Below are 14,215 nucleotides of genomic sequence, written 5' to 3' on the forward strand. Positions count from 1 at the left end.
GCTAAGTGGCACCACAAGGCATGGGCAGCTTCTAAATGTCAGGTTTGGTTGCGTGTTGATGTGTTTTGACATGTTGAAATCCCAGTGCACATTAGAACACTCCAAAGTCCTGTAAACACACAGCGTAGTCAACAGCAGCTGGCACCAGGTCTGACCTCCAGTCAGTGCACGAGGACACTCCACAGGGACTGAACCTCAGCTTATATGAGAAAGGCATTGCTCAACAACCAATAAAGCACAATACATGGCTGACATCTATCATGAGAATGTGGATATTTGAATGTCTTCAGTTTTCTACAGCGGAGAAATTATCACAGTCACAAGGTACATTGATATGCTTGTGTGTGTTTCAGGACTGGGAGTTCCCGCACTTCATGGGTGACCTGGATATGAATCTTCCAGGAATGTCAACTACGCATGTGAAGGTCAAGCTTCCTCTCTGCAAGAGTATCTTTAAAGAGGAGTACCACATCCATATCACAGGTACATGCCGACACGTGCACTGCTGCTGCATACAAAGCACAGGGTCATCTCATTGTTTCTTGGGAAACCCTCTACCTTTACTCAATAGTTTAATCAAATATCACCCGTATTGTTTGTGATTACCCAGCAGAAATAACCTGATTAAATAGCAGAAGAAAGAGAAAATGTCCACGGTATAGAAAAACGTAGAATTTGGTCTAGTTTTCTCCCTGCTCTAGTTTTCCATTTCCCTCTATATGGGAAACAGTTTGATGATTAAACCACAGCATCCATTTATAATACATGTGTAGCGATCTGACACACAGGTGGCTCCACCGCTGCAAATGTGCTTCCCGTTCCTCGTGTTCCACCCTGCCGTGCGAGTCGCATCGCTCATCGTCTTTCCCGTCTCCGCGTCTTAATGCTCTCGGCGAGCGAGTGTATTTCCCATTCGTAACCACCTTCCCGCTTTCTCCATTTTGTTCCGCCGCGTGCACACGCTGACTCACGACCATAAAGAGAAGGCAAAACCAATGTTCCCGTGCTAAATGTTAAGCTGTTCAAACGTTCAGTGATTCGCAAGAGGTTGTTAACCCTAATGCATTGCATATCCATTAAGCATTATGGAAATGGCTCCGATGCGACGTGATTGGTTTAACTAAAAGCGTATTAACAGCGTATCTCAGGGAGGGTAAAGGGAGAGGTGTCACGTATACCCCGGGAGACATCTGCCCGCTATCAGTCAACCTGAGGAGATGGCTGTCTCGTGGTAATGTAGTGATCTCGTTAGAAGATACTGTTGAGGGAGTAGCGCTTACAAATGGGTCTGTGTCTCAATGCCCGGTTATATGCAGAGGGAGGGGAGTTCCTGATCAAAATAAATGTGACAGCATATCCGTCTGTCTGCCTCTGCCCTTTATATCTTGTTTGTATTTGTATGTGCTATACATCAATGTGTTGTTTTCTCTTAACCCTCTCTCAAAGATAGCCTTGTTTGTGATCTAACAGAATGTCTCCTTACAGGTAAGTGGTTCAACTACGGTATCATCTTCCTCGTGCTGATCCTGGACCTGAACATGTGGAAGAACCAGATCTTCTACCAGCCCTACGAGTACGGTCAGTATGTGGGCCCCGGTGAGAAGATCTTCACGGTGGAGGAACCAGAGACTCTCCAGTTCTTCAACCGGAGCACTCTCACCTACGAGTGGCGCTCCACCAACATCAATCCCGACAGCAACCTAACCTACGTGGAGCGGGACATGTTCCTCCACAGCCGCTGGACCGGATCCGGCCTGTACATCAAGTGCCTGGCCTTCATCCCCAGCCTGGCTGCGTTCTTCCTCTTCGGGTTCTTCGTTTGGTGGTTCGGGCGATTTCAGGACAGCGAGACGTTCCCGGAAAACCCGGACAAGTCGTACGAGAGGATAAAGAGGAAGTCGCCGTCAGAGTACAGCAAAGAGATGGGCGTGACGCCAGAAGAGGTGCCCATGAACATGAGTGACAGTCTGAAACGAATTGGAACGCCAATGCTTCTCTCGGTGGACGGGCAACATTTCGGAGCGACGCCCTCTACGAACTCAACTATCTCCATGGAGACCCAGGAGACACATCCGAGCATCGTGATTGACAGCGCGGAGCAGGAGGAACCAGCGGTCTCTTTCGATGTCCACAAACTCTCTCCGTGACCTCATGAACTCCTGAAACTTCATTTATAAATGAGAGCTCAAGATTCAGTCGGTCAACATCTTAAGACGTCTCTTGTTCCTTGGACAAAGACCAAGCTTCAGCAGAAGTTGACAAAAAACTGTTCATGGTTTGGAAAATATGGACAAAGTGATGTTCCATGATCACAAAGGCCAGTCCTGATGGCTGTATTTGTTTGAATATATTTTTCTAAATCTATTTTTTAAACAGCACCGAGTCTGATAACAAACACAGAATGCAAAACTTTTAATTGACATGGTGCTCGCTCGGGTTTTGCATTTTCATAATTCAATTTTGTCACGGGGAAGCCATTGTGGTGCCTATATACCAGAGGAGTATTTATACAGTCATGACATTGCAGCCAGGTGGAGTTTATCGTATTACACCGATGTTACAGCTACACTAGTGCCTTGATATTTCATATATAACCAGATACAGACTGAAACGTATTCAGTCTATGCTACTATAGGCAACAAAATGGAAGATGTCCAAGTTACAGTATGCTTTAACATCTTATTTATGTATCACCCGGACAATTGTTACCTTATTTTATCCTAAGGCTTTATCATTTTAATTTATTATCATGTGACGTCAATCGTCCACTTCTTGTTAAATGACATGATTATGAACATTGATGACCTACATTACGTTACATGTTACTTGTTAGATGCTTTTATCCAAAGCAACTTACATATTCAATCCCCACAGGAGCAATTTGGGGTGAAGTGTCTTGCCCAGGGACACAACGACATGCTGACTGCAGTGGGGTTTGAACCTGCGACCCCCTGGTGCGAACACATGCGCACAACCCACTGCGTCAAACATTCATATCCTCTCACTTGATATTAGTTACTGAGATATTAAATGCAATCAGCTAGGATCAAATAGCTAACCAACAATCCACCTCATGATTGCTCGTGTGGCCGCTGCATCTGGACTGAATACCAACACAGTCAGAAGGGTGGTTTTGCCCTCGGCATAAACACGCCATTGAAGTGCAGAGGAGGCTTCTGCTCCAAAGCTCAGGATTTCTTTATCTCTAGATAAACCTTAAAAGGTTTAGAAGCAGTATTTTCAGACATGGTAAATGCATGAAGACTTATTTATTTATTTATACATTATCCTAGTGTTAAAAAAATATATATATGATGTTCAAACGCAACTGAAACCTTCAGCATTTATCTGGCTTGAAAAATATTCACTGCCTTTCCACATATTCTCCTATGCTACCAAATCTCATATACAGTATATTGGCAGTTATTGGTCCAAAAAGCATGCCCTTCAGTTTTTTCTGTGAAGTGCAAATACTAACTCAATTACCAAATTACTAACTAATGTTTTTTTAGGTGTGGCACTTTCAATAAGTAAAAGTAATTTGACCAAAGATACAACATGTTTAAGTGTTCTCAACAAATAATGCTGCATAAGATGATATGCTAATTTAAAGGAGCTATATTCATGATAGACAGAGTGGAATGATATTATGTGTTGTTGCACCACTCTGCATTATAATGGACTGTAATGTACTATAATGTCCTGGAAAAGGATTCCCCAAAAACAGGGAAATATCAAACACTAACCCCATCTTTTGCTTCCTAACACAGTTGTGACAGAGTTTTGTTCAAACATTATTATAAGTAATGAGCCTGGGGTGTGCCGCCAGAAGTTACAGAGTCCTGCATAATTTCACTTTAATCATTAATGACTCCATTTTCCTTTTCTGTCTTTACATGATACAGTATCTGCCTATCATGATGCATCTTACTTTTAATGTGTCTGCTTCTTTCCATTTAAAGTTTTCATTTCGCAGTTGCTCAAATTCAAAGACATGTTTATGTTATTTTGAGATGTGTTCTTATTATTATTATTATCATTTAAAAAAAAATCTTGATTTTATTTATTTTTGATTTTATTCATCTGTGTGAATCTTTGCTGTCATGTGTTTTCACGCTTACCCTGTTGCTGCTTTGTACAACTGAATTAGGTTCATCTTATCTTATCTTATCTTATAAGCAGCAGCTGTCTGATCTCTGATTGGTCAGCTCCCATGTATTGGCAGGAGTCTGCCAATCAGAGCAGCTTCTCTGTGTGTTGGATTTCATTTTTAGGTGGCACACTGCTAACATTTCTTTAAAAAGTTAATTAATACACCAACTAAATGTGCCTCGAATTAATGAATTGAATAGTTAATCAGCGTAACATATTTTTTATGTGTTAATTTATTATATTTAATACTGTAAAACGTAATTATTATTATTACGGTTGCACACCCCCGACTCCTTACGTGTGTGTGTGTGTGTGTGTGTGTGTGTGTGTGTGTGTGTGTGTGTGTGTGTGTGTGTGTGTGTGTGTGTGTGTGTGTGTGGCCGCCTTTGTGTGTGTGGGGGTACATTGTGGAGGTGTGTATTTATGTCTGTAAAGGATGTTTCATACAAAATAGTGCATGTTGTGTGTCTGTGCACTTGAGGCTTGAGGAGGGCGTAGGTGTTTGCCAGACTTGTTTTTTGACAAAGGCCATTCTGTGAAGAGGTCAATTTATTTAACATAATTGGTTTGCAGCATTTGCTTCTGTAATGATCCTTTTATACATTACAGCTCTTTGAGGACATTAGATATTAGTGTCTCACCAAAGGCCAGCAGTTCTCTGGACTTGAAGAGTGTAATCTGTTTGTTATATATTGTGTTTAGGTGAGGCCTTCCTTTTTGTTGTTTTCATTGAATTGTGTTGCAAAGCTGACACTTCCTTCAGTCCCTTTGTGTTTGTGCTTTTTACTTAAAGCAGAGTAAATCTTTTGTCAGTGTTTGTTCAATGTATGTCTGTTGAACCTTGTGTTGACAATAAATTAATACATTTGTTATATACCCTATGGAGCTTTTTTGACCCCGTTGTTTTTATTCAATAACATCAGAAAGTCTTAAAACAAGGTTGCTGAAATGGTTATCAAGAAAAGTTCTCGTTTTTTTTATATGCTTGGGAAATGGTTGCCAAGCAACAGCACAGGTCAAGCTTCTTGCAGCTGCTGACCCAATTAATACGGGCGATACGAGAAATAATGATACTATCTCCACAAGGTCTCTTGAATATATAGCCGGCATACACATGGCACCCGGCTCAGATTAGTATGAGGACGGCTCGGGGAGGGTCCGCTGCTTGATTTATGCCAGTGGGAAACAATTTGAATTTGTTATGTGTTCTGTTCCCCAGCAGGATTAGTTTACAGAACATCTATTTGTGAAAATGAGTCATAGATTGAATAAAAAAATCTGAGGAAGGGAAAGTGTAAAGACAGAATTGGTTTAAGGCTCTCAAGCCGGGGTCAGGACCTCTCCAAGGGGTTATCAGATTAAACTGACGGGTTGTGTGGTTGCTCTGCTACAAAAAATGTAATGAATTATTATTGTAACTTCAAAATTCAAATAAAAATTCCCTTTAAAAACGTTCAAAAACATGAAAAATGTCTCATGTAAGAAAAAAGGAATAGAATAGTATATTTAAAAAATGAGTCATAATATAGTATGTAGAAATATGATCATATTCATCGTATGGTATGTCGAAAAAGATTTTGAAAAAATACTATTACTTAAGTCATGCTTTAGTACTTAAAAAGACAGTTTTAAATAATATCATAGTATTGCATGTCAAAAATAATATTATAAAATGTTCATAAAAAGGGAACCAGAAGCCAAGAATCCTGTGAAATGTATTTTTATTTACAACATTGTATTACATACCTCACCACTCGCTGTAAATTCTCCCTATGAGCATCTGCTACCTGCCTTTGATGTTAAAATATAAAACAATCCCTATTGTGTGAAGGCCCAGCAGCTGCATCAACACCTGAGGTCTGGGAACATATTTTCATTGTCAGAGTATTAGCTGTTTGTCTGAGGCCTCTTCCAAGTCTGCCATTGGGCTGAGATGAGATATTGATTTCCGGAGGGTCTTGCAATAATTGAGAGAACACATCAAAACAGGAGTTTCAAAAATGTTTGTGGGGTTTGATGCCTGATGCCCAACGTTGTGTTAACAGTGTATTGACTAAATCCTGTTGGCAGCGTTCGGGATCGATTGCATTCGGCCTTTGATTACATTTTCAAAAAGCTGCTTTTTTTCATGACTTTGGATCTTATGTAGACGTTTTGAGGGAGGGGGGGGGGTTACCTTGGTGGGTGATTGGCTAATGGTTACACAAGCCAAAAAATCGTTATGACATCATAAAGTGGCCAAAATCTGATCAGCTCATTTTCAGACAGGTTTTTTACATACAGTAAATGGATCAGGACAAAAAGTGAGGGAAGCTTTTTTCCTGAAACTTTCTGAAGAGGGGTCACATGTTTATGTGAAAAAGATATGAAAAATAGGTGAACTTTAAACTAGTACGGTTGTATCTAAAGCTAAATGTAAACCTGAAAAATCCCCCAGAGGAAGCGAGTCATGACTACAGATCAACTTGAATCTCCTCTACTGTCTTTGAGCTATTCTCTAATTAGATCGGTGTATCATGTCCTGGCATGGCCCATCACTCTGTGCTGACAGCTGCGTGACTCTGGGAGACCCTGTGAAATGTATCAGTGCAGTCAGTCACATCCAGAGAGCAGGTTTCCCCCTCTTCCTCCCCCCCTCAGCCCTTCCTCCCCCCAGGGAAACGCCATTCTTCTGTAATTCCTCCTTCTGGTTTCTGATACCTAACAGAGCGACATATGGCACGGATATATCTCTCAACACATCCAAAAACTCACTTAGTGGACTGAATCCCAAGACAGGGGTTTGTGATAATGCTGTCTGCTTTACTATTCCTCTGTGGGGGAGAGGGGATTTGGTTTTATTCTAATTCTTCTTAAGTCCAATTTAGTGAATAATTAAGTGGTGACTAACTGTTGCGCTGCTTTAAGAATGTGTAGCAGCCAGGGACAGAAACTACTATTGAAGAAGTGTTGCGTTTTAGATATTGTACTTATTTAATTTGACCATTTTTGTCACCATTTTGGAAGACCTTTCTCACATTGGAAAACATGACACACGATAACAGAGAGGGTGAATATGCATGTATAGGAAAATAATAGAGATCTGTTGTTCTGTTACAAAACATATAAAACTATTCAACACATTCATCCTGAGCTTGAACCTTACATCTTGACTTTGGAAATGTTGTTGGAGGACTCTGAAGGTTAAAAAAAAAGAAACAGATTTCAGAAATGTAAGATGTAACAATGCAAAGAAACAGAAGAAAAATGAAGTTTGAAAAAAATGTGATTCACGGTCCATCCACTAGCTTTCATTACTTCCAATGGTTTCCTTTATGATGCTTAATGAAAAGTCACTGTTATTACAATCTCTCCTTAAGGGGGCATTCAGTAAATGTGAGTATAAAATGTTATTGAAATAATAGTCGTTGGTATATTCAAACAAAAATATAATATATGTCAACCTCACAGTACAGAAAAGGCAGAGATCATCAAAGCCAGGAGGATTCATCATCTGGGAACCATGAATTCAAGATGAAATGGCAATATTCCCTATAGAGGTTGGGATATTTTATTTTTAACCAAACTAGTGGAACAAACTAGGCTTTGCCAGCTGGGCTAATAAAGACCATGTTCAGGACAAGCTTTATTAATCACTTAACTGGCAGAGCTCATCAATACCAACACATGCAACATCTGGTTTTCAGATGGAACACGGGGGTACAGCTATAACAACAGCCAATGATTTGTCTCATAGTTCAATTAGCCAAATCCCAGTACAGACATGTACGCAGAGTGAATCTGGTCTTGATGAACGGTGTCTATCCTGATTGTTTCTCCTTCATCTGCAGCTACAGTCCAATCTGGAAAACAAGCCTCAGTCACGGTGGTACTGTGGAGAATTTATATTTGTTTGTTTACATAAAGACAAATATGGCAAACGGGATCTTCCTTCTTGCTCTGGCTGAGACTCTATATGTTTGTGCATTCAGTCAATCCTGCAGATTTCAGAAAACAAACAAATAGAAGCTCAGAGTTTGCACTGCAGTGATATGAGGTAAATATTCATCAAGCCAATGCTTCACACTACACTTGTTCCTGTGATGTTTCTATAATTACTGGATGGATAATAATTGCCAAGTGATTGCATTCCCGTCCCTCTTTTTTCCTCCACAGATATCTCTTTAGTGAATTTTACAGACCAATTAGGTCCATTTGAAGAATGGAAACTCACTGAAAACATAATGAAAAAACTGTCAAAAGAATATTGCATGCTGCTAATACATGTAAACTCTTAACTGAAGTAGCTTAACTGAGCTTTTTCTCTTTTGCCCCGCTCCGAAAGCCACAATGATATGTGCGGTCATCACCGGTGAATATAGGACAGGCAGAGAAGTGGACTCCCTGTGGGTCCCGGCATCTGTTGCAGAGGGTTCAGCACTGCCATGGAAAATTGGACATTTAGAAGCCAGCTGGAGGACCAGTGTGCCCCACTGTGCCCCCCCCCACCCCACTCAGGTGCCCACTGGCTCCAAGCCACCACCAGCTAGAAGCCACTGGACCAAAGCAGGCCAGATGGTGCCCTTGCCAACCTTCGAGCTGCCCACCGTCCCCTGCCCCACCGTCCATGCCCTATCATTCAACTCAGGGATGAGTTTGAAGTCAGCATAACCTGAGGTAAAAAAGTTTGTTTTGGGGAGGAGAGTAGCAGAAAAAGCTCAAGTGAGTGGGGAGTATGTCGGCATATAAATGGGCCCCATTACGCTGTGTGTTTGTTAATGTAAGCAGCTGCAAGGTAGAGTCGGGGAATCAGTCGGTGGAGGAAAGGACGCTCCACGGGGAAATAAAGCCATCTTCAGGCTGAGCTCATTTGTCCGTGCCTGTGAACTGATAGATAATTATATTAGTAGCTTTAAGTGCCGTTCTGCAATACAAGTATTACCACCATCTCCAGAGGCGCAGGACAAAGTACGGAGGAGAGGAATCTGTGGGCTACAACGACGGTGGTGGTCCTTCCTCTGCATCCTAATATGTGGATGTTGGAGTGTATTCAACACAAGGGGCTTCTTCAAATCAAAGTGAAGTTAGAAAACTGTTAGTATTGGATCTGTGCAAGTCACCAATTTGATTTTACTTATTCATCTTACAAAATCAATCAATTCACTCTGTCGCCCAAGTTAAGCCGACGTTCGAAGGCTTAATGTATAATCTCAGCAGTTGGTCATGCATCTTTATAATCCTTTAAGAATGACACACTTCTAATATGGTGTGAGATTACCAGCAGGAACATGTAAAGCATTAGATTCACTGCAACCGACATGAACAGCTATCCCTTCGATTCATTTAATACAGATTTCATTCAGGTTGTGTGACCAACCAATGACTTATTTCCATGAGGTATAGAGTGCTAGACATATCCTGTGCTTATATGAATGATTATCATTATCATGTATTCAAGTATTTAAGATCATCTCAACAAACCATTATACTTTTAAGGAGAGAACTGCATCTAGAGATATCTGTGTTGGATTGAAAGGAAAACAGATATAAGGGATTACAAATACAAAAGTATTTAACCAATGTACCTAGTGTACAAGGTGCCTAAATACAATTAAAAAGGTGTTGATTTTCACATTTAGGGCAACTTGAATATTTTAATTACATGGCAAGTAAGTGAACTCAAGAAAGATGGATGGATACTTTTCTCATCCCGAGGGAAATTGAAGTGATGAGAAGATATTATTTTTGCCTGTTTTTGTTTGCAAGGTCAATAATGAACTTTAAAATGATGTTATTTTGTCCATTTAATGTGGATGTTACACGTAAATACTTTTCTTTGTTATAAAAGTGCTACGAAACTACCTATTAACCTTTAATGAAGCCATTATCTACAACTGACTTGACCATAAATGCCCTAGGAAGTAGAACCCTGATTAAAACTCAACGCCAATTATTAATTCAATTGTTTGGAGAGGTATTATAAAACGTTATGATCTTTTTGGAGGCTGTAGTTTGTGATACATTACACAGAGAGGTGTTTCTGTTATTTAGCCTACCATTATTCAGATAAACAGTGTTGATTAAATAATAGAAACACTTATACAAGCAATATTATTTGCATAAAAGGTACGGTCTATTATGGGACTGTTGTATTACACTGCAGTTGTTTAAAGGGGACCTATCATGCAAAATGCACTTTTGTACGTCTTTTATACATGAAGATGTGTCCCCGGTGTTCCAGGATACTCACCAAGTGTCAGAAAACATAACCCTCTCTATTTTCCTCCATACCTAAATCTCTTAAAAAGGGGCTGCAATGGATCTGATACAGACTGATCCAGATTTGAACACTTCTATGACGTCACAGAAGTGGCGGTACGGCTATTGGGCCAACTCCACCAATCAGGAGGAGACAGCCACGGACATTGCCGTTCGAAAGCGCTGTAGACGCTGTAGTACATATGCCAGGCCTGTAGATGGTGCTGTTCTCACAGAATCAGCCCATGCAAAGACAGTGTTAAATTGAGCGAAATGAGGAATGGCTAAAATGCATGATCTGTTTGGTATTTTGAAAAATAAAAAGTATAAATATGCCTTATATACTGTAGGTATGGTCCTACACTATATTATTCAAATATAGCATGATAGGTCCACTTTAAACGAGATATTAAAATACGTCAGTGGTCCAACTTCTTTAGCAGGAAGCGAGCGGACGAGTAATATAAAAACGGCAACCCCATTAGACAAGATATGCTGAAAATCAGGGCGTCTTGTTCAGCAGAGCAGCCAGCCGCTGGGAGGACGACCACATCTACAAGGAGTATTCATTTATATACATAATAAATGTAATAACGAGACGTAACCTAATAGCCTATCCAATTTTATTGAAGTATTAATATATGCTGACTTTCGTTCTTCAGATTCCGGTTATAACTTTCAGAGAAGTCACTACTTACTAGTGTTTACTAAATTTTCTTTCGGTTTAAGAACTTTTTTCAGTGTTTATTTTTCACTGTAAAACTTCTTTTTTTCAGTAAGACTCTTTTTCAGTAAACTCATGAAACACGACGTATATCCCGTGCACGAGACATAGGTCCATTGGCATATTATTTGTACAATATTATAAGAAACGTTCGAGTAACACCCGGTGTATTTTACTTCGCGCCCGGCCTAAACCGGGGCCCGGAACTCAAACTGGTGGGGACGGATACGTTATTTTGACGGGGTATATGATATATCATCGAGTTTTCTCCCAAAACAAAGTAAATTTACTTTCAATTTAAATTTTGGGATTTCTTATTATACTACCTAAGATGTTGGTGACCACTCATGACCTAATTTCTAACTCCTTTTCCTCGAAGTTGGTGTAGCGTGGCTGCTTATCCACATTGGTCTAAGGACCTAAAACCAAAACCTTAAAGCTGTAAAAGCCTCTGTGAAATCCACAGTTTGAAGGTTTCTTTTTCGATCTCCGTCGGCTGGACACTAGCAGAGACGAAACGACGATTTATATTTACACAAAGGTTTCAATCAGGTTAGGCGAAATTATTGTACGATAAATTTGTAGTTTATAAGACGAACCTTTCATCTCTCGGAGGTCCCTTTGGGCTCTCCCTCACCTCTATACTCCTCGCCCCCCTTGAGATAGTAGAAGAACCCTTTTGTGTCTAATTTCTCTGTGAGTAGTGCTTAAAAAAAAAAATGTCTTTTATAGAAAATATACGGGTGCATTTCTTAGTCTTGTTACCACTAGTATGTACAGTCTACTCGTTTAGTAGTTGGTTTTTTGTTTTTTTTTATAGTGGAGGTTTATTCGTCTGTTTAGAGTATCTTTGTGTGCTACCATTATATAAAAGCCTGTTTCCCGCAGACGATATAGAGGAAAAGATGTTATTGAAACTTATCATTGGTTTATGTGCTCGAAGAGGTATTGATTACAGTGTTTAGTACTTCAGTCATTTTGTCACCTTCCTGCTACCCCGTATGTTGCCACGTATAATGAATAGTATTTCGATGTGACACGTATGAACCGGTTGGAAATCTGGGAGTCTTTAGCCCTCGTAAAGTTTTACGTTTTAACCCCCCCCCCCAACGATCACCTAGCGGGCCTCGACAATCTGGAATTTAATTTGTCACGAATAAGCATCAACGATTCAGCGTGACGCGGAGACCCCCCGCCGGGACATGCTGGCCCCAGGAACTACCCGCTCGTAGTGCTGAGCCCGACGCCCTGGACAATAAATGGGCGGTTCCTCACTCTCTGCCCACCTCATCAACAGCTAAGACAAGTCAAAAGACGCTGATAGACGGAGTGGGTAGATCTATAACTTCAACGCGCGGGGCGATGGATTTCTCGGGCACCCTCAAATTTTTTTTTTTTCATGTAACCTTTTTGGGTTTTTTTTTTGTTACCACAGCGACCCCATAATTTTTCAGCTCCACCTTTTTGTCCAGCCGCGGTTCAGCCACACCAATTTAGACTAAAACCAGTCTTTTTTTTTTAGCCTCCTTACGCCTCTTATACGGGGTCCCTCCTGGCCCTCTCCCGTTACTTTTAGCCCTTCAGGAGGGCGCTCTAGCCCTCCCACTGTTTCATAACTGACACGTTTGGTTACACCTAAAACCGAGATGGAAACATACGGGAAATCCGGGATTTGGGGATTCAATGGGGGTAAAAATTACCTCACAGCCCGTTAATTACATGGTGTATTGTGTTAATAACGCTATTTATGCGGTTGTTTTGACCCCAGACCTGTAGTTTTTTATCTGGACCTTTTTGAGAATTATTGAAACCATAACATTACGTACTAATTGTCGGTTTTGTACTTCAATTAGTTTACTCCTAAGATATTTCCTATAACGAGGGCGGATTTTCAATTCCATTTCAGTATAGCGGTTATCGAATTAGCCTAAGAATTTTCCATTTAATTTTTAGGGAACCCTAGACCTGGTACCATAAAAAAGTGTAGACGACACTAACTATATATGAGTACTATATTTTTTTAGGGTTGTTGTATATATTCGGTGTGGTAACCTTCGGTTCCTTGGGTTCCCCTTGCTGTTTGTGGGGCCAGAGGGGGCAAGGGCACACGGTCTTCGAGGTTTCCCAACCACTTTTGTAACGCGTATTTCTGACTACGATATGTCCTCAGCATTTAGTAATCGACTGCTCTTGGGGAAAATTATTTTAGCTAAAAAAAAAGAAAAAACACTACCGACGAGAATTATCCACAGCCAATGTTGCGATTAGTTCAGGTCGGGTTTTGCTATTATGTCCTATCTTCTTTTTCTCACCTCCTCTTGGACCATATTTACATTGAACACAAACTCCGGTGAAATAACAGAGTGGTCCCTACACGACATGTAAAGGGGGGAGAAAGACCTAGTACTCTTGCGACGAGAAAGAAAGGAATTTACTTCGGTCATAGACGACAATCTTTCGCCTTTTTTTCGCTGAAAGGAAGTGGTTGGCGGGGTGGCTCTGTACTTATAAATGTCTGTTGCTCGTAACAGGCTAAGTCAGACTGTAGTTTCTTGGTTAAGGTGTAGTAATCGGAATTGCCCTATCCGTGTCACATTTTATTTGTGAGCGCGGCGCTGTCTACGACTGTTTAGTACAAGGTCGCGGTACACTCATTATAGTTTAGAAGACTGCCTATGTAAACCACGTACCTAACCGGCGCGAATTACTAGTTTTTTGTTTAGGGCAGGACATGACATTTTTGTGGTTTTATATACACACACACACCCACACACACCACAAACACAACAACACACCCACACACACACACACACCAACACACACACACACAGTTGTTTGTCCAGTTAGAGACTAAGTGTCGAAAAGTTTACCTCGGCGGAGGTGCACGGGTGTATAGATATTAAGTTTCGGAAGGAGGGATAGTTCACAACTGTAATTCAGGGAAAAGACAGGAAAACACACGGTGACACCTGGACTCAGGAAGCGCGTCCGGGTTTTAGAGAAGGGGGAGGTGTGCAAAGGGACCCCAAACCCACTAATTTCTTATGTCGCTCTTTGAGTATTTCGGGGAGTACCGGAGACCGGTTCATGTCTGAAAAGATA

The 14,215-nt window shown here is 40.8% G+C and overlaps 1 protein-coding gene across 2 annotated transcripts in view; it reads left to right on the forward strand.

Annotated features, from left to right (window-relative positions):
- The window catches only part of tmem117 (transmembrane protein 117), a 39,183-nt gene extending 35,158 nt beyond the window's left edge, over nucleotides 1-4,025 (forward strand). For both annotated transcript variants that reach the window (XM_010776860.1, XM_010776861.1), the window contains exons 7-8: nucleotides 354-483; nucleotides 1,486-4,025. In XM_010776860.1, the coding sequence (XP_010775162.1) occupies nucleotides 354-483; nucleotides 1,486-2,147 (792 nt within the window). In that variant the 3' untranslated portion in view covers nucleotides 2,148-4,025. The remainder of the gene's footprint in view (nucleotides 1-353; nucleotides 484-1,485) is intronic.
- The last annotated feature ends 10,190 nt before the right edge of the window (nucleotides 4,026-14,215 follow it).

This window comes from Notothenia coriiceps, unplaced genomic scaffold (assembly GCF_000735185.1).
Source record: "Notothenia coriiceps isolate Sejong01 unplaced genomic scaffold, NC01 NC01_scaffold00017402, whole genome shotgun sequence".
Lineage (NCBI taxonomy): Eukaryota > Metazoa > Chordata > Actinopteri > Perciformes > Nototheniidae > Notothenia > Notothenia coriiceps.